General features: G+C 42.0%; 1 protein-coding gene across 1 annotated transcript in view; it reads left to right on the top strand.

Moving 5' to 3' along the window:
* Nucleotides 1-627: 627 nt before the first annotated feature.
* LOC311103730 (phosphatidylinositol transfer protein beta isoform-like) overlaps nt 628-21,379 on the top strand; it is a 47,294-nt gene continuing 26,542 nt past the window's right edge. Inside the window, exons 1-4 of the mRNA XM_084145348.1 lie at nt 628-685; nt 1,396-1,426; nt 8,202-8,347; nt 10,318-10,429. Coding sequence (XP_084001474.1) covers nt 666-685; nt 1,396-1,426; nt 8,202-8,347; nt 10,318-10,429 — 309 coding nt within the window. The 5' untranslated portion in view covers nt 628-665. The remainder of the gene's footprint in view (nt 686-1,395; nt 1,427-8,201; nt 8,348-10,317; nt 10,430-21,379) is intronic.

The raw sequence follows: 21,379 nt of genomic DNA, 5'->3' as shown, positions 1-21,379 counted from the left end.
AGACTGATATATACAGTGATGGTGCAGAGATGGCTGGAGCAGTGGAATAGAGATAATAAGGGAAGGCATTTATTTCAAGTACAGAGGAAAGTCGGGGAGGGGAGGACGGCAGGAAGGGACAGAAGAGAGGAGGCTATTTTTACAAGATTAAGGGTGGGACACAGCCAGTTGAATAAGACATGAAATGTGATAGGAAAGCATCCAACAGGAAAGTGTGATTATTGTCAGGAAACAGAGACCGTGGAGCATGTATTGCTACAGTGTGGGCAGTATCAGAGGGAAAGAGAGAGGATGAGATCTAGTATGAGGGGAAAGGGGATACAGGACATTAGTTTAAAGAGTATATTGAGTAGAATGTCGTTAGATATAGTCTCAAATATTTTGTTATCTTTTTTAAGCATGTAGGATTTAGTTTCTCCCGGTCTCTAGCCCACACTACAGTACAGTAGGTGGCGGTAACGCACCATAACGTCGGATGCCAACCGCCGATATACCCAACTGAAGAAGAAGAAGAAGGAGCAGGAGCAGGAGAGGGAGAAGGGAGGCCGTGACCGGTCTAACACTCCAGTACAGTAGGGGACGGTGTATGCGCCTCGTTTGCGATCCGCCAATACAAATTTTAAGAAGAAGAAGAAGAAGAAGCAGTTGTTCAGTCCAGGTTCGGGATGGTACTCATAAAGGAATAGTGAGTACATTATGCACGCGAATTCTATTTATATCATTGCTTCCATCCCGACTCTTAATCGTTAACACAATATATACAAATGTGTGTTATTTAATGCATAGAATACATTAAATAGCTAATGCAAGGAGGAATGTGAAGCAGTGATTTGGTTAGCGGTAATGTTAGCGACTGGCTAGCTTCTACCGTTAGTAGCTAACGTTAGCTACCCAGCTTCAACTAGTTAGCTAAGCAATGTCAATTTTTGTGTTCGATAATACTGGCTGTCTATTAGACTAGCTACTGTAACTCGCAATTTTGGGACATAAATAGCTAGTTAAATCACTACAGTATGGCACTCCTTGAGCCGATGACAGGTTTCAGAAATGTTGAATGGTGGGTGATAGCTAGCTAACTAACGTTACTTGGTGTATAAATATAGCTAACGTTAGCTAGCCACTGTCTCAAGCTAGCTAACGATAACGGCTCTGCCAATTTCGAACCTGGTTGAATTAGCTGGCTTGTTCGTAGTTAGCTAGCTAGCGGCTATGCTAACGTGTGGGGTGTCTAATCAACCATAACACGAGCTGATGTTACCGTACTATGGTCCATAGCCGAGTTTACTCAACATATCGTGGAGTTGAGTAAACTCTGCTAATGTTACCACAATAACTGCTTTGCCAATTGTATTGACATGTATGTCCCTTTTTTCTTCATCCTCCATCTCTTGGTAGCCAAGTGCTGTTGCCCTGTTCAGTTGAAGAGGTAAGACCATGGTTTCAATATTTCGTTTAGCCAAACAACACATACACCGAACAAAAATATAAACGCAACATGTGAAGTGTTGGGCCCATATTTCATGAGCTGAAATAAAAGATCCCAAAATGTTTCCATAGGCACAACGTTTTTCTTCTCGCAAATTTTGTAAACACATTTGTTTACATCCACCTGACAGGTGTGGCATATCAAGAAGCTGATTAAACGGCATGATCATTACACAGGTGCACTTTGTGCTGGGGACAATAAAAAGCCACTAAAATGTGCAGTTTTGTCATACAACACAATGCCACAGATGTCTCAAGTTTTGATGGAGCGTGCATTTGGCATGCTGACTGCAGGAATGTCCACCAGAGATGTTGCCAGATAATTAAATGTTAATTTCTCTACCATAAGCCGCCTCCAATGTCATTTTAGAGAATTTGGCAGTACGTCCAACCGGCCTCACAACCGCAGACCACGTGTAACCACGCCAGCTCAGGACCTCCACATCCGGCTTCTTCACCTGCGGGATCGTCAGAGACCAGCCACCCGGATAGCTGATGAAACTGTGGGTTTGCACAACTGAAGAATTTATGCGCAAACTGTCAGAAACTGTCTGTTTGCAAGCTCATTTGCATGCTCGTCGTCCTAGCCAGGGTCTTGACCTGACTGCAGTTTGGCGTCGTAACAGACTTCAGTGGGCAAATGCTCACTTTCGATGGCCACTGGTACGCTGGAGAAGTGTGCTCTTCATGGATAAATCCCGGTTTCAACTGTACCGGGCAGATGGCATCGTGTGGGCGAGTGGTTTACTAATGTCAACGTTGTGAACAGAGTGCCCCATGGTGGCGGTGGGGTTATGGTATGGGCAGACATAAGCTACGGAAAATGAACACAATTGCATTTTATCGATGGCAATTTGAATGCACAGATACCGTGAGGAGATCCTGAGGCCCATTGTCATGCCATTCATCCACCGCCATCACCTAATGTTTCAGCATGATAATGCATGGCCCCACGTCGCAAGGATCTATGCACAATTCCTTGAAGCTGAAAATGTCCCAGTTCTTCAATGGCCTGCATACTCACCAGACGTCACCCTTTGAGCATGTTTGGGATGCTCTGGATCGACGTGTAGACAGCGTGTTCCAGTTCCCGCCAATATCCAGTAACTTCACACAGCCATTGAAGAGGAGTGGGACAACATTCCACAGGCCGCAAACAATAGCCTGAAACTCTGGGCTTTATTTTAACAGTCCTAATGCAGTGGTAAATCTAAGCGCTGGTGGTAGTGCTATAGGTTTGGGGGTGTGTGTCAGAAATAGTTTTGCTATTTTCACCACCACAGTTATAGGCGCAGTTGCTGGTGGTGGCGCGAAAGGGCTGGGTTTTGATGATGGCGAGTGTCGAGGCTTGCCCCTCACTCGCCAATCAGAACGTGCTCCATGGCTAAATATGTGGTTGTTTCAAGTTGTATGTTTACGTTTTTTTATGTATTGCGTTGTCATCAACTCTAATTCGAATGTTAGTTCGTTGTAGCCTAGATTGTTAAATAGCCTATATATGTTGAACATGTTTGCAGTCAACATTTTTCTAATTGCATTGCTTTAGTATGGACATACATTGTTAAATAGGTTATAGCATTTGCACTGATATCGGGGCTAGGCCTACTGTGCAGTCTGGACATGGACATGCCAAATGTAGTCAATAAGCAAGATTAAATTCACTAGGCTGTTCACTAGGCTGCCTAAAAAGACTATAATTCGAATCAAATTCTAATAAAAACTAAACGACAACGTGTTTTAAATAGGATATGTCTAAATACATTTACAGGCACTGTAATTGCTCCCTGTGGGCGAATCATTCAGACAAGGCATCTTAGACTATGGAGGGTTTTATGCGCATCCAAACTTTTCACAGTAGCAGGATACAGATCCAATATAAAGAGAAAGGGGAAGTGTCCATTATACTACTGGCAAATGTAATGTTTTATAAACATTATAGAACCATCTTACAGATCATATTTGCACTTTTCCACAAATGGCAGATGAAATTGCATCGCATTCAAGCCATGTAGCAGCCTACTTTATCACAATAAACCCATGAATGCTGAATATTCGTAATAAGTTTGATTTTTTTTTTTTTTTATTAATAAAAAAAAAAAAAATAGTCATTTAGCAGACGCTCTTACCCAGAGCGACTTACAGTTAGAGTGCATACATTATTTATTTTATTTTTCATACTGGCCCCCCGTGGGAATCGAACCCACAACCCTGGCATTGCAAACGCCATGCTCAACCAACTGAGCTCCATCCCTGCCGGCCATTCCCTCCCCTACCCTGGACGACGCTGGGCCAATTGTGCGCCACCCCATGGGTCTCCCGGTCACGGCCAGCTATGACAGAGCCTGGATTCGAACCAGGATCTCTAGTGGCACAGCTACTAGCGCCACTCGGGAGATTTATCAAATTAAACAAAACCAATCTGCTTTTTAAACCAGCAACAATATTTATAATTATTGAGTCAGAAGCATGATATCATAAATCACATACAGTGGGGAGAACAAGTATTTGATACACTGCCGATTTTGCAGGTTTTCCTACTTACAAAGCATGTAGAGGTCTGCAATTTTTATCATAGGTACACTTAAACTGTGAGAGACGGAATCTAAAACAAAAATCCAGAAAATCACATTGTACGATTTTAAAGTAATTAATACGCATTTTATTGCATGACATAAGTATTTGATCACCTACCAACCAGTAAGAATTCCGGCTCTCACAGACCTGTTAGTTTTTCTTTAAGAAGCCCTCCTGTTCTCCACTCATTACCTGTATTAACTGCACCTGTTTGAACTCGTTACCTGTATAAAATACACCTGTCCACACTCCACACACAAGGCTGGGATGGGCTACAGGACAATAGGCAAGCAGCTTGGTGAGAAGGCAACAACTGTTGGCGCAATTATTAGAAAATGGAAGAAGTTCAAGATGACGGTCAATCACCCTCGGTCTGGGGCTCCATGCAAGATCTCACCTTGTGGGGCATCAATGATCATGAGGAAGGTGAGGGATCAGCCCAGAACTACACGGCAGGACCTGGTCAATGACCTGAAGAGAGCTGGGACCACAGTCTCAAAGAAAACCATTAGTAACACACTACGCCGTCATGGATTAAAATCCTGCAGCGCACGCAAGGTCCCCCTGCTCAAGCCAGCGCATGTCCAGGCCCATCTGAAGTTTGCCAATGACCATCTGGATGATCCAGAGGAGGAATGGGAGAAGGTCATGTGGTCTGATGAGACAAAAATAGAGCTTTTTGGTCTAAACTCCACTCGCCATGTTTGGAGGAAGAAGAAGGATGTGTACAACCCCAAGAACACCATCCCAACCGTGAAGCATGGAGGTGGAAACATCCAACTTTGGGGATGCTTTTCTGCAAAGGGGATAGGACGACTGCACCGTATTGAGGGGAGGATGGATGGGGCCATGTATCGTGAGATCTTGGCCAACAACCTCCTCCCCTCAGTAAAGCATTGAAGATGGGTCGTGGCTGGGTCTTCCAGCATGACAACGACCCGAAACACACAGCCAGGGCAACTAAGGAGTGGCTCCGTAAGAAGCATCTCAAGGTCCTGGAGTGGCCTAGCTAGTCTCCAGACCTGAACCCAATAGAACATATTTGGAGGGAGCTGAAAGTCCGTATTGCCCAGCGACAGCCTCTAAACTTGAAGGATCTGGAGAAGGTCTGTATGGAGGAGTGGGCCAAAATCCCTGCTGCAGTGTGTGCAAACCTGGTCAAGACCTACAGGAAATGTATGATCTCTGTAATTGCAAACGAAGGTTTCTGTACCAAATATTAAGTTCTGCTTTTCTGATGTATCAAATACTTATGTCATGCAATAAAATGCAAATTAATTACTTAAAAATCATACAACGTGATTTTCTGGATTTTTGTTTTAGATTCCGTCTCTCACAGTTGAAGTGTACCTATGATAAAAAATTACAGACCTCTACATGCTTTGTAAGTAGGAAAACCTGCAAAATCGGCGGTGTATCAAATAGTTGTTCTCCCCACTGTATCTCATTCCATGGCATGTGTGCACACGTAGGCCTAAATGTGTTTATGCATTACAGTCTCACATCTATATACAAACTAGGCTCCTGTCAATTGTATCATTGCCTATGGGCGAGGCAGATTCTCAAATCAGCCGTTGATATGGCCTTATAGGAGGTTTGAATAGTTCGGAGGAGCGCGCATGTCTTTGGCAACGGACGAGGGGCCCTCTTTGAAAATGGGGATGATAGCCTACTCAAACAAGCGAAATGAAGTATGCATGTATGTGAATTATGAAAAATGAAAACGCATGAGGGCAAAAACCTCATATTTTAAAGCACGCTCAGTAAAACTAATTTATTCATAGGCTTGTTGGCTAATGGCCAGGATATAAAAACACACCTATATGATGCTGCTAAACCAGCCTTGATTAAGGGGAGGGTAGGCTATGCTTGGTTCCCAATCACATTAAAACGAAATGGGGGGGAAACCAATAGTTTATGTTTCTAAATACGAGATTCACAAGCATAAAATCCACTTTAATAATGGAACACTAGTCACTTGAATAATGTTTACATACTGCTTTACTCATCTCAGATGTATTTACTGTATTCTATTGTATTTAGTCAATGCCACTCCGACATTGCTCGTCCTAATATTTATATATTTCTTAATTCCATTATTTTACTTTTAGATTTGTGAATTGTTAGACTACTGCACTGTTGGAGCTAGGAACACAAGCATTTCGCTACACCCTCAATAACATCTGCTAAATATGTGTATGTGACCAATACATTTGATTTGATTATGATCTCTCTTCAGTGGGCACTCACTGTGCGTCATGGCTGGATAGGCTGCGCTTCTGCTCTCAAAATCCATGCCATCATTAACTGCATTACTGTTAAGACCGGAGTCTTAACTTTTAATTAGCGCTACATGAAATTGTAACTTTTGCTTGTGTTTTTAAGGACACACCTAAAATATTGCCACCCCTCCCACGACAGCGCAAGTGAGGTGATGTTAGACAGGTAAATGCCAGTGGGGCATTTAGGGCTGAAAAATGCCAGTGCGGCAGTTTTTACATTATGAAATTGCAAACTAATGTGCGTTTAGCAGCCGAAAATGGAGCCCTAAGCGAAGGAGATGTGTCGCGCACGCTGCATGAGGCAAATGGTGGATACCAACAGATGCATATCTGCATTCCCAGTCATGTGAAAATTATAAATTAGGGCCTAATGAATTTATTTCAGTTAACTGATCTCCTTATATGAACTGTAACTCAGTAAAATCTTTGAAATTGTTGCATTTTATATTTTTGTTCAGCGTATTGCTTTTATAATGTAATTGTAAAGACAACATCTACCACATCGAATACCAACTTCCATGACTTTCTTATGCTGTGAACTGATTAAGCTGGTGGGAGGCTTTTTACATTAGCTACACATACATACTTACAGTGGCTTGCGAAAGTATTCACCCCCCTTGGCATTTTTCCTATTTTGTTGCCTTACAACCTAAGAATTAAAATAGATTTTTTGGGGGGTTTGTATCATTTGATTTACACAACATGCCTACCACTTTGAAGATGCAAAACTTTTTTGTTGTTGTGAAACACAAGAAATAAGACAAAAAAACAGAACTTGAGCGTGAATAACTATTCACCCCCCCCCCCCCCAAAGTCAATACTTTGTAGAGCCACCTTTTGCAACAATTGAAACTGCAAGTATCTTGGGGTATGTCTCTATAAGCTTGGCACATCTAGCAACTGGGATTTAAAACTAGTCCAGCTCCTTCAAGTTAGATGGGTTCTGCTGGTGTACAGCAATCTTTAAGTCATACCACATATTCTCAATTGGATTGAGGTCTGGGCTTTGACTAGGCCATTCCAAGACATTTAAATGTTTCCCCTTAAACCACTCAAGTGTTGCTTTAGCAGTATGCTTACGGTCATTGTCCAACTGGAAGGTGAACCTCCGTCCCAGTCTCAAATCTCTGGAAGACTGAAACAGGTTTCCCTCAAGAATTTCCCTGTATTTAGCACCATCCATCATTCCTTCAATTTTGACCAGTTTCCCAGTCCCTGCAGACGAAAAACGGATGGTGTTCTCGGGGTGATGAGAGGTGTTGGGTTTTCGCCAGACACAGCATTTTCCTTGATGGCCAAAAAGCTCAATTTTAGTCTCATCTGAACAGAGTACCTTCTTCCATATGTTTGGGGAGTCTCCCACATGCCTTTTGGCGAACACCAAATGTGTTTGCTTATTTTTTTCTTTAAGCAATGGCTTTTTTCTGGCCACTCTTCTGTAAAGCCCAGCTCTGTGGAGTGTACGGCTTAAAGTGGTCCTATGGACAGATACTCCAATCTCCGCTGTGGAGCTTTGCACCTCCCTCAGGGTTATCTTTGGTCTCTTTGTTGCCTCTGATTAATGCCCTCCTTGCCTGGTCTGTGAATTTTGGTGGGCGGCCCTCTCTTGGCAGGTTTGTTGTGGTGCCATATTCTTTCCATTTTTTGGTAATTGGTTGCACCAGATCTTATTGAATACATATGCACGCACCACTTTTCGGTTATTTATTGTTTTAGAATTTTCTGAAAGAAATATTTTATTTGAAATCCAAATAAAAATCAATTTCAATAACAGGTTGTAATGTAACAAAATAGGAAAAACGCCAAGAGGGATGAATACTTTTGCAAGGCACTGTATGTAACGTCTTCACTCATTTACAGTACCAGGTCGGCCAGCTGTTCTCTGTTGCTGAGGCAAGCAAGAATAACACTGGAGGAGGAGAGGGTATTGAAGTGCTTCGAAATGAACCATATGAAAAGGATGGAGAGAAAGGCCAGTACACGCACAAGATCTACCACATACACAGGTGAGTACATCTGGAAAAGTACATCTAGCCTACACAATTACCCGTCATTTTTTTCTATTACATGCAATGAGCCTACTTCACTATTAGTCTACTTCAAAGTGTAAATAACGCTGCGAGATGCGTTCTGCTAGGGAGGTAAATACTACTCAACAGGTAGGGATTTAATGTTTGTTTGTTTGGAAGTGTAGCAATCTATTAGTTAAGCAATAACACCTATGCATTTTTACAGTCAGAGCAACAAAAATGGAGTGAAACAGTTCTGTTTAGGCATTGTACAACGATCATTTTGGATAATCTAAGCTAGCAGCGTCATTTACAAAATACATTTGTTTAGAAGTAGTTGATGTAATAGACTAGTGAAATACGGTTATTAGATAACAGTCTTGGAATTGGAAATGTAACGTTTCAAGATTAATTAGGTTTCAATACACTTGTACGCTTTTCAACCATTTAACATGTGAATGTTTTCGAATAAATGGTTAAACTTGCCCACTCCCGTCTCTCTAGCCAACATTTCACAGATTGGAAGTGGAAAATGCACATGATGAGGTTAAGGGATATATCATTTAAAAGTGGTAACCACTTCAACCAAACTCATAGACAGAGCCCCACCTACACTATTTATTGGAAATGACCAAGCTCTGGGATCACAGGGCATCACTACGTGAATTCACTGTAATTTATTCCGCTTTTCTTGGCTATCGTGGTAGGCCAACACAACAAAGCACCACATGACTTGATTGCCAATTCCATTTAAAATATATAGATCACAATTTCCACTGCATCATGCACATTATACAGGTAACTGCCCAAATAAAGGAAACGCAACATAAAGTGTCTTTAATAGGGAATTTGGCCACCACGAGCCGCCAGAACAGCTTCAATGCCCTATGGCATAGATTCTACAAGTGTCTGGAACTCGATTGGAGGGATGCAACAGGAGAAATTCCATAATTTGGTGTTTTGGTGGTGGAATTGTTGCAGGCTAAGTGTTCAATTGGGTTAGGATCTGGTGACTGAGACACACACACACACACACACACACACCCTTTGAGACCCCTCTTTCAAAGTCGCGGTGATCTCTTCTAGCCATGGTTGCCAAAATAATGGGCAACTGGGCATTTTTATACATGACCCTAATCATGATGGGATGTTAATTGCTTAATTGACTCACGAACCACACCTGTGTGGAAGCACCTGCTTTCAATATACTTTTGTATCCCTCATTTACTCAAGTGTTTACTTTATTTTGGCAGTTACCTTTATATCACTTGGCTTAACAATTCTATCCAACCACGTCAAGTGCCGGGCATTTGTTTACGTTTTATTTAAAAAACGGTGGTCTCTACCAAGCGCCGGGTTAAAAAAGTGTAATTACACATTCACACATTTTGCCTGTCTGCCGATGGAATTTTACAGCACCTCTACTTCACACTGAATGATTGATCTCTGAATGTCAAAATGCAAATCTGTAATCAGAGATAACTGATTAGTTCCCTCCTTTTGTAACATTTGCAGTGTATTGAACACAACCTATTATAAGTAGCTGTTTTTGTCAACTTGTAGACCTAGGAAACCACATCATAAAAGGGTGAGCTGGACTTTCAACACCTCAAACTGTGATAAACGCTGGTCCTCAATACATGCTTCGCAGTTGAAACATTTTTGGGTACAAGAGGACTTTGCATAAAAATGTTTTGATGGAAATCCCAATACAGAACAAACAATCGTCACTGGAAAATTGCTTCAGTCAGATCAGAGGGTAGCTAGCTAGTTGAGTATGTATAACTTTCAATTACTTTTACTATTAGCTACCATTTTATTTATTTTTATTTTCTGATTGTGTTGATTTTTTTCCACCTGTGTGGAAAGTATAAGTACCCTACTGGGAGGACATTTTATGTTGAAACACTAACTCATAACTGTGTATGTTGTATGAATGAATCCATTCCATCCTCTCACCCTTACAGCAAGGTACCCAGTTTCATCCAGATGTTTGCTCCAGAGGGAGCCCTGGTCTTTCACGAGAAAGCTTGGAATGCCTACCCCTATTGTCGCACCAGTGAGTATTCAGGACTGTGTGTGTGTGAAGGGTTTGATTTGAGTTTCCAGCTCAAGTTATCTCTTGAATAATGTTTATAGCATTTGGTTTTCCGGGATTCTGTGGTCACCATTTGTTCTAGAAGAATTGCAGTCATCTGGGTTGTGCAATGTCAACCTCTGTCCTATTGTGATTATGTACCCATAAAACATTGTGATATAAGATGGTATCGTAACCTAAAGAATTGGTGAAAAACAAACTGCTGTAACAAAAGTTGGGCTATAGCGCAAAATCTTATGCTACAACTGGACGAATCATGACTAAACATAATGTTTTTGACAACCTGGGCAGAGGCTAAGTGCAGGCATTTAAAAAAATATATTCTTTATGGTGGAGGAGCTTGGAAAAGGTGTATGTGTTGGAGTCCTGCACTGGTCAGTGTTTTGGAGCCGCACCTGTTCAATGCCGCCCACATCAATTCCGAGCTCCGCCCCATACCAGACATCAGGACAGATTTTTCTTCGCAACCTGACTCATAGAATTGTTCCGAGAGCTAATCTGTTACCCGCCATTTAACATCAATTTGTTTAATTGTTTTTATGACTCCAGAGTAGTAGGCTTTATACAGTGAGGGGAAAAAAGTATTTGACCCCTGCTGGTTTTGTACGTTTGCCCACTGACAAAGAAATGATCAGTCTATAATTTTAATGGTAGGTTTATTTGAACAGTGAGAGACATAATAACAACAACAAAATCCAGCAAAACGCATGTCAAAAATGTTATAAATTGATTTGCACTTTAATGAGGGAAATAAGTATTTGACCCCCTCTCAATCAGAAAGATTTCTGGCTCCCAGGTGTCTACATTGACTATGCAACGGTACCCCCCTGTGTATATATAGCCTCCCTACTGTCACTTTATTTTACTGTATATATAGCCTCCCTACTGTCACTTTATTTTACTTCTGCTCTTTTTTTCTCAACACTTTTTTGTTGTTGTTTTATTCTTACTTTTTTGTTTAAAATAAATGCACTGTTGGTTAAGGGCTGTAAGTAAGCATTTCACTGTAATGTCTGCACCTGTTGTATTCGGCGCATGTGACCAATAAAATTTGATTTGATTTGATTTATACAGGTAACAAGCTGAGATTAGGAGCACACTCTTAAAGGGAGTGCTCCTAATCTCAGTTTGTTACCTGTATAAAAGACACCTGTCCACAGAAGCAATCCATCAATCAGATTCCAAACTCTCCACCATGGCTGCACAAGGCTGGAATGGGCTACAAGACCATCGCCAAGCAGCTTGGTGAGAAGGTGACAACAGTTGGTGCGATTATTCGTAAATGGAAGAAACACAAAAGACTGTCAATCTCCGTCGGCCTGGGGCTCCATGCAAGATCTCACCTCGTGGAGTTGCAATGATCATGAGAGCGGTGAGGAATCAGCCCAGAACTACACGGGAGGATCTTGTCAATGATCTCAAGGCAGCTGGGACCATAGTCACCAAGAAAACAATTGGTAACACACTACGCCGTGAAGGACTGAAATCCTGCAGTGCCTGCAAGGTCCCCCTGCTCAAGAAAGCACATATACAGACCCGTCTGAAGTTTGCCAATGAACATCTGAATGATTCAAAGGAGAACTGGGTGAAATTGTTGTGGTCAGATGAGACCAAAATCGATCTCTTTGGCATCAACTCAATTCGCCGTGTTTGGAGGAGGAGGAATGCTGCCTATGACCCCAAGAACACCATCCCCACCGTCAAACATGGAGGTGGAAACATTATGCTTTGGGGGTGTTTTTCTGCTAAGGGGACAGGACAACCTCACCGCATCAAAGGGACGATGGACGGGGCCATGTACCGTCAAATCTTGGGTGAGAACCTCCTTCTTTCAGCCAGGGCATTGAAAATGGGTCGTGGATGGGTATTCCAGCATGACAATGACCCAAAACACACGGCCAAGTCAACAAAGGAGTGGCTCAAGAAGAAGCACATTAAGGTCCTGGAGTGGCCTAGCCAGTCTCCAGACCTTAATCCCATAGAAAATCTGTGGAGGGAGCTGAAGGTTCGAGTTGCCAAACGTCAGCCTGGAAACCTTAATGACTTGGAGAAGATCTGCAAAGAGGAGTGGGACAAAATCCCTCCTGAGATGTGTGCAAACCTGGTGGCCAACTACAAAAAACGTCTGACCTCTGTGATTGCCAACAAGGGTTTTGCCACCAAGTACTAAGTCATGTTTTGCAGAGGGGTCAAATACTTATTTCCCTCATTAAAATGCAAATCAATTCATAAAAAATTGTACATGCGTTTTTCTGGATTTCTTTGTTGTTATTCTGTCTCTCACTGTTCAAATAAACGTATCATTAAAATTATAGACTGATCATGTCTTCGTCTGTGGGCAAAAGTACAAAATCAGCAGGGGATCAAATACTTTTTTCCCTCACTATAATAATAATAATAATTATCATTATTATTATGCTATTACTATTCTTATTTCTTGCATAAATTAACTTGTCTGCCTGTCTATTCAACATTTGGATTAAAGGAAACCATGCCATGAATTAAGAACGATATCTTTTCACAATGTGATGCATCACTCAAATCGCTTTGAGAAAAATAGCCTTCTAATTAGCCTTCTTACCTAATGAAAGCCTATAACTGACATAACAAAACAGTAGGCCTACCCTTACATTCAATATTGTTTAGATAATCAAATAGTTTAGGCTTAATTCAAACTTGAATAAACTATTCCCTGAATCGAATATAGTCGAAAGCAAACCTACCTGCTTGCACTTTGTGCAGGCTGTGTCCATCTACTGCGTTGTTGTTCTTCCAAACTGGGGATTTCACTCGCGCAGCACCTGTTTCCACGATGGTGTTGTAGCCTATATTGCCTTATCATATATATATATATATATATATATATATATATATACAGTGGGAGAACAAGTAATTGATACACTGCTGATTTTGCAGGTTTTCCTACTTACAAAGCATGTAGAGGTCTGTAATTTTTATCATAGGTACACTTCAACTGTGAGAGACTGAATCTAAAACAAAAATCCAGAAAATCACATTGTATGATTTTTAAGTAATTAATTTGCATTTTATTGCATGACATAAGTATTTGATACATCAGAAAAGCAGAACTTAATATTTGGTACAGAAACCTTTGTTTGCAATTACAGAGATCATACGTTTCCTGTAGGTCTTGACCAGGTTTGCACACACTGCAGCAGGTATTTTGGCCCACTCCTCCATACAGACCTTCTCCAGATCCTTCAGGTTTCGGGGCTGTCGCTGGGCAATACAGACTTTCAGCGCTCTCCAAAGATTGTCTATTGGGTTCAGGTCTGGAGACTGGCTAGGCCACTCCAGGACCTTGAGATGCTTCTTACGGAGCCACTCCTTAGTTGCCCTGGCTGTGTGTTTCGGGTCGTTGTCATGCTGGAAGACCCAGCCACGACCCATCTTCAATGCTCTTACTGAGGGAATGAGGTTGTTGGCCAAGATCTCGCGATACATGGCCCCATCCATCCTCCCCTCAATACGGTGCAGTCGTCCTGTCCCCTTTGCAGAAAAGCATCCCCAAAGAATGATTTTTCCACCTCCATCCTTCACGGTTGGGATGGTGTTCTTGGGTTTGTACTCATCCTTCTTCTTCCTCCAAACACGGCGAGTGGAGTTTAGACCAAAAAGCTCAATTTTTGTCTCATCAGACCACATGACCATCTCCCATTCCTCCTCTGGATCATCCAGATGGTCATTGGCAAACTTCAGACGGGCCTGGACATGCGCTGGCTTGAGCAGGGGGACCTTGCGTCCGCTGCAGGATTTGAATCCATGACGGCGTAGTGTGTTACTAATGGTTTTCTTTGAGAGTGTGGTCCCAGCTCTCTTCAGGTCATTGACCAGGTCCTGCCGTGTAGTTCTGGGCTGATCCCTCACCTTCCTCATGATCATTGATGCCCCACAAGGTGAGATCTTGCATGGAGCCCCAGACCGAGGGTGATTGACCGTCATCTTGAACTTCTTAAATTTTCTAATAATTGCGCCAACAGTTGTTGCCTTCTCACCAAGCTGCTTGCCTATTGTCCTGTAGCCCATCCCAGCCTTGTGCAGGTCTACAATTTTATCCCTGATGTCCTTACACAGCTCTCTGGTCTTGGCCATTGTGGAGAGGTTGTAGTCTGTTTTGATTGAGTGTGTGGACAGGTGTCTTTTATACAGGTAACGAGTTCAAACAGGTGCAGTTAATACAGGTAATGAGTGGAGAACAGGAGGGCTTCTTAAAGAAAAACTAGCAAGTCTGTGAGAGCCGGAATTCTTACTGGTTGGTAGGTGATCAAATACTTATGTAATGTAATAAAATGCAAATTAATTACTTAAAAATCATACAATGTGATTTTCTGGATTTTTGTTTTAGATTCCGTCTCTCACAGTTGAAGTGTACCTATGATAAAAATTACAGACCTCTACATGCTTTGTAAGTAGGAAAACCTGCAAAATCGGCAGTGTATCAAATACTTGTTCTCCCCACTGTATATATATATATAGATATATAGATATATAGATAGATAGATAGATATATATATATATATATATATATATATATATCTTTTTATTTCTCTGATTAGGCCTACGTTAGGAATTTTCACGTGATCTAGGCTATCCAGGGAAAGTTAACTTGTCAACGTGTCGTATTCTCACGTGGGGAGAGGGACCATAAGCTCGCAACGTGGACAAAGTAGTTTTAGCACCACATAAATACGGGACATTTCCCGGCTCCACACACACTCAATGCGTGCGTGGCTGGTAGCCTAATGTCTGCCTTGCCGCTCACAGAAAGGAATTTGAAACGCAACAAGCTCCTGGGTTTAAAAAAAGTGCATTATCTTGATTTAAAATGATTCCGGCCCGCAATGTAATTGTTCTGAACGGCAAGCCCACCCACCAGCGGAAGTTTTTATTTTTTTTGCTGATCACCCGCGGGGAACTGTGGGTATCCGACCCGATGCAGGACTAGTGTCTGTGTGGCACACACATGATGGAGCAGTGACAGTCTGGTGAGTTATGTTATACAGTGCCTTCAGAAAGTATTCACACACCTTTTACTTTTTCCACATTTTGTTGTTACAGCCTGAATTTAAAATTGATTGTCACTGGCCTACACACAATACCCCATAATGTCTAAGTGGAATTATGTTACTCAGTTTTTTTAAACAAATAATTAAATGAAAAGCTAAAATGTATTGAGTCAATAAGTATCCAACACCTTTGTTATGGCAAATAAGTTCAGGAGTAAAAATGTGCTTAACAAGTCCCATAATAAGTTGCATGGACACACTGTGTGCAATAAAAGTGTTTAACATGATTTTTGAATTACAACCTACATACTATTATCTGTAATGTCCCTCACTCGAGCAGTGCATTTCCACAAAGACCAGAGAGGTTTTCCAATACCTCGCAAAGAAGGGGCACCTATTGGTAGATGGGTAAAAATAAGTAAAAAAGCAGACATTGAATATCCATTTGAGCATGGTGAAGTTATTAATTACACTTTGGATGGTGTATCAATACACCCAATCACTACAAAGATACAGGCGTCCTTCCTAACTTATTTGCCGGAGAGGAAAGAAAACCGCTTTGCAAACTCTTGGCATTCTCTTAACAAGCTTCATGAGGTAGTCACCTGGAATCCATTTCAATTAACAGGTGTGCCTTGTGGAATTTATTTCCTTAATGCGTTTTAACCAATCAGTTGTGTTGTGACAAGGTAGGGTTGGTATACAGAATATAGCCGTTTTTGGTAAAAGACCAAGTCCATATTATGGCAAGAACAACTCAATTAAGCAAAGAGAAACGACAGTACATCATTACATTAAGACGTGAAGGTCAGTCAATCCGGAACATTTCAAGTACTTTGAAAGTTTCTTCAAGTGCAGTCGCAAAACCAATCAAGCGCTATGATGAAACTGGCTCTCATGAGGACCGCTACAGGAAAGGAAGACCCAGAGTTACCTCTGCTGCAGAGGATAAGTTCATTAGAGTTACCAGCCTCAGAAATTGCAGCCCAAATAAATGCTTCACAGAGTTCAAGTAATAGACACATCTCAACATCAACTGTTCAGAGGAGACTGTGTGAATCAGGCCTTCATGGTCGAATTGTTGCAAATAAACCACTACTAAAGGACATCAATAAGAAGAAGAGACTTACTTGGGCCAAGAAACACGAGTAATGGACATTAGACCGGTGGAAATTTGTCCTTTGGTCTGTTTGTCCTTTTGTTTCCGTGTCTTTGTAAGACGCAGAGTAGGGGAACGGATGATCTCTGCATGTGTGGTTCCCATCGTGAAGTATGGAGGAGGAGGTGTGGGGGTGCTTTGCTGGTGACACTGTCTGTGATTTATTTAGAATTCAAGGCACACTTAATCAGCATGGCTACCACAGCATTCTGCAGCGATACGCCATCCCATCTGGTTTGGGCTTAGTGGGACTATCATTTGTTTTTCAACAGGACAATGACCCAACACACCTCCAGGCTGTGTAAGGGCTATTTGACCAAGAAGGAGATGTGATGGAGTGCTGCATCAGATGACCTGGCCTCCACAATCACCCGACCTCAACCCAATTGAGATGGTTTGGGATGAGTTGGACCGCAGAGTGAAGGAAAAGCAGCCAACAATTTCTCAGCATATGTGGGAACTCATTCAAGACTTGGAAAAGCAGTCAAGGTGAAGCTGGTTGAGAAAATGTCAAGAGTGTGCAAAGCTGTCATCAAGGGAAAAGGTGGCTACTTTGAAGAATCTCAAATATAACATTTATTTTGATTTTTTTAACACTTTTTTTGGTTACTACGTGATTGTTATTATGTGTTTAATAGTTTTGATGTCTTCACTATTATTCTACAATGTAGAAAATAGTAAAAAATAAAGAAAAACCCTTGAATGAATAGGTGTGTCCAAACTTTTGACTGGTACTGTATGTAAATGAGATTTCTGTATTTCATTTTAAATACATTTGCAAACAATTCTGAAACATTTATTTTCACTTTGTCATTATGGGGTATTTTGTGTAGATGGATGAGAAAAGAAATAATGTAATCCATTTTGAATTCAGGCTATAACACAACAAAATTTGGAATAAGTCAAGGGGTATGAATACTTTCAGAAGGCACTCTACATCATGGGCTAGATAGAGAAGCACTCTACCAGCTTCAGAACTGGATAATACAATTTGCTTTTTGCCTCATAAAATAATAGTAAATAACTAATATTCTTTGTTCTATTTTTCATAAATATATTTGAGAATAGGTTATGTAGGCTTAGGCTACATACTTTCATTCTCATTATTTTTTTTAAGCGTCAACTTTAGGATAACACCTTAGGCTAGAATATTTTGGAAATAAGCTACTGTTCATAACTTTAACTCGTCTTAAAGCTTTGATGATAGACCTAGTAGGAGGATGGGCTGTTGGCCATTTCGTTTTCAACTTCGCATGGAGGGATTTTCCCTTGCATTCTGTATATAACAGGCCTATTTATTGAAATAGGCTATAGCAAATGGGAATAAGCAAATTACTCGGAATGTAACTTGTGTGCTGCCCTGCTGTGCACTTTGAAACTGTTCTTTAGGTCTACTGCGTGGCACCAGTCAAGTTCAAATAGGCTAAACCATGGTCTGTCACATCACGATGTCGTCATTATCAACGATGGCTGTCAATCATCTTCGATAGATGATGCTATCGTATTATTGCCCAACCCTACTCATCTCAGAAATGTGGCTTCATCTGCGAAATAATACCATTGCTGCAGAGTCTTACAGAATTCTCCCAAATGCATTCCGCTGTCCTCCCTCCCCTGGAGCACCCAGTCTCCTCACCCTCTCCTCCCGTCTCCTCCCACCTCCTCCCCCTCTCCTCTCCCTCTCCTCCCCCTCTCCTCCCACCTCCTCTCCCTCTCCTCTCCCTCTCCTCCCACCTCCTCTCCCTCTCCTCCCACCTCCTCTCCCTCTCCTCCCACCTCCTCCCCCTCTCCTCCCACTTCCTCTCCCTCTCCTCCCACCTCCTTCCCCTCTCCTCCCACCTCCTCCCCACCTGCTAAATGGCACAAGCATCATACTCAGTCTTAGAAAACCGTAATACCGTTTCATATGATACAACTTAATTTCTCGGTCCTACCCACTGGAGCCTGTTATAAAACGTTTATAAAGTCAGTTCCATTTTTCAGTAACCGCAGCAAGTCCACTATGCTTTCATGCGATCTGATCTGTGATCAGCCAGCTACTGTATATCCCCTAACAGCCATCACTCACCTGCTTCTCTCCGCTCTCTCTTCCTGTGCATCTAGTCCTCTATCAGTTTTTGAAATGTATTTTAGCTGTGATGGCGAGCGGAGGTACACACCCTGATGAGTCTTCTGTTTGTAATATTTGTTGAATTATTGGAACAGCGCACAGCTTGAACAAAGTCAATACAGTGCCATAGAGGAAAAACGAAACACAGCTTCGTGACAGTCATGCTTGCACCTTTACGACGAAGACAAAGGCTTGTCTCTAGCCCAAAGTTATGACCCATATTATCGGCATAGGAAGAAAGGAAAAGGGATAGAGACTCAAAGGATGTACTTCAAAGGTATGATGCGTATAGGCCTAGGCCTAATGTAAGCCTAAGCTACAGTGCATTCGTAAAGTATTCAGACCCCTTGACATTTTCCACATTCTCTTACGTTACAGCCTTATTCTAAAATTGATTAAATTGTATTTTTTTCTCATCGATCTACACACAATACCCCATAATGACAAAGCAAAAACAGTTTTTTAGAAATATTACATTTACATAAGTATTCAGACCCTTTACTCAATACTTTGTGGAAGCACCTTTGGCAGCGATTACAGCCTCGAGTCTTCTTGGGTATGACGCTACAAGCTTGGCACACTTGTATTTGGGGAGTTTCTCCGATTCTTCTCTGCAGATCCTCTCAAGCTCTGTCAGGTTGGATGGGGACATGTTCGATCGGGTTCAAGTCCGGGCTCTGGCTGGGCCACTCAAGGACATTCAGAGACTTGTCCCGAAGCCACTCCTGCATTGTCTTGGCTGTGTGCTTAGGGTGATTGTCCTGTTGGAAGGTGAACCTTCGCCCCAGTCTGAGCTCCTGAGCGCTCTGGAGCAGGTTTTCATCAAGGATCTTTCTTTACTTTGCTCCGTTCATCTTTCCCTCGATCCTGACAAGTCTCCCAGTCCCTGCAATTGAAAACACCCCCGCAGCATGATGCTGCCACCACCATGCTTCACCGTAGGGATGGCGGCAGGTTTTCTCCAGACGTGACGCTTGGCATTCAGGCCAAAGAGTTCAATCTTGGTTTCATCAGTCTAGATAATCTTGTTTCTCATGGCCAGAGTCCTTTAAGTGCCTTTTGGCAAACTCCAAGCGGGCTGTCATTTGCCTTTTATTGAAGTGGCTTTCGTCTGGCTACTTCCATAAAGGCCTGATTGGTGGAGTGCTGTAGAGACTGTTGTCCTTCTGGAAGGTTCTCCCATCTCCACAGAGGAACTCTGGAGCTCTGTCAGAGTGACCATCTGGTTCTTGGTGACCTCCCTGACCAAGGCCCTTCTCCCCTGATTGCTCAGTTTGGCCGGGCGGCCAGCACTAGGAAGAGTCTTGGTGGTTCCAAACTTCTTCCATTTAAAAATGATGGAGGCCACTGTGTTCTTGGGGACCTTCAATGCTGCAGAAATGTTTTGGTACCCTTCCCCAGATCTGTGCCTCGACACAATCCTGTCTCTGAGCTCTACGGACAATTCCTTTGACCTCATGGCTTGGTTTTTGCTCTGACATGCACTGTCAACTGTGGGACCTTTACATACACAGGTGTGTGCTTTTTCAAATCATGTCCAATCAATTGAATATACCACAGGTGGACTCCAATCAAGTTGTAGAGACATCTCAAGGATGATCAATGGAAACAGGATGCAACTGAGCTCAATTTCGAGTCTCATAACAATGAGTCTGAATACTTAAGTAAATAAGGTACTTATTTTTAATTTTTAATACATTTGCAAAAATGTCTAAACCTGTTTAGACTTTGTCATTATGGAGTATTGTGTGTAGATTGAGGGGGGGGAAATGATTTAATCAATTTTAGAGTAAGGCTGTAACATAACAAAATGTGGAAAAAGTTAAGGGGTCTGAATACATTCCAAATGCACTGGTTTTTCAATCAATGAATGGGCTAAAATGCATAATTTCGTAATGGAATTTATTTAATTTTTTTGGGAGAATTGGCCGTTGCCAATTTTATTTATCGGCTTTGAAAGTTTACCGGCTGACGGAAACCCTTGTAGCTATAGATGGTTGGCTACACTGCATAATGAAATTATCCATAGTAAATTAGTGTTTTGAGGGTGGACTGACTGTATTATTTGGCCTTAATATAGTTTCACGCGCAACTTTTTATCCAAGCTGGGAGAGCGCTCGAGGACGGCTCATGTCATGCAGGTTCAGGTAGGCTAGAAAGGACAGTTGTATATTCCCCCCCAAAATATTGCAAATGTATTTTACAATCTGCAATGTTTGAATTTCCAACTTTAATTATTGATCAATTAATAACATTATTGCCACCAGCCAGCAGTCTAAATGGCAGCCTTGCGACACCGTGTATGGCTTCGTGAAATGTTAGGCTAAACATGAGAAAGTGGCCACCAAATAGGGTCTACCAATAAACATTCATCCACTAGCTAAAGCAAAACTATATGCTACATGCCCTGGCACCACAAAAAGCCTATCATCGATTCGATAGGCAGCCGCATAGACATGTTGCAATTTCAGCACCATGGACAGAGATCAGTAGCCTATACTTTGTGAGTGGCTGTCTGGTTGACACATTCCATTTTTTGATATTTATGTGGGAGGGGAGAACTCCGACCTTGCGGGGGCTCCTGAGAAACTGTGTTCTGCCACTGCATTTTAGGACAAAATGTTAAGTGATTGGG

This window comes from Coregonus lavaretus (genome assembly GCF_964263955.1).
Source record: "Coregonus lavaretus genome assembly, chromosome: 28".
In the NCBI taxonomy this organism is placed as follows: Eukaryota; Metazoa; Chordata; class Actinopteri; order Salmoniformes; family Salmonidae; genus Coregonus; species Coregonus lavaretus.
The sequence above is the reverse complement of the archived record's forward strand: the minus strand, read 5'-3'. Positions and strand labels throughout refer to the sequence as shown.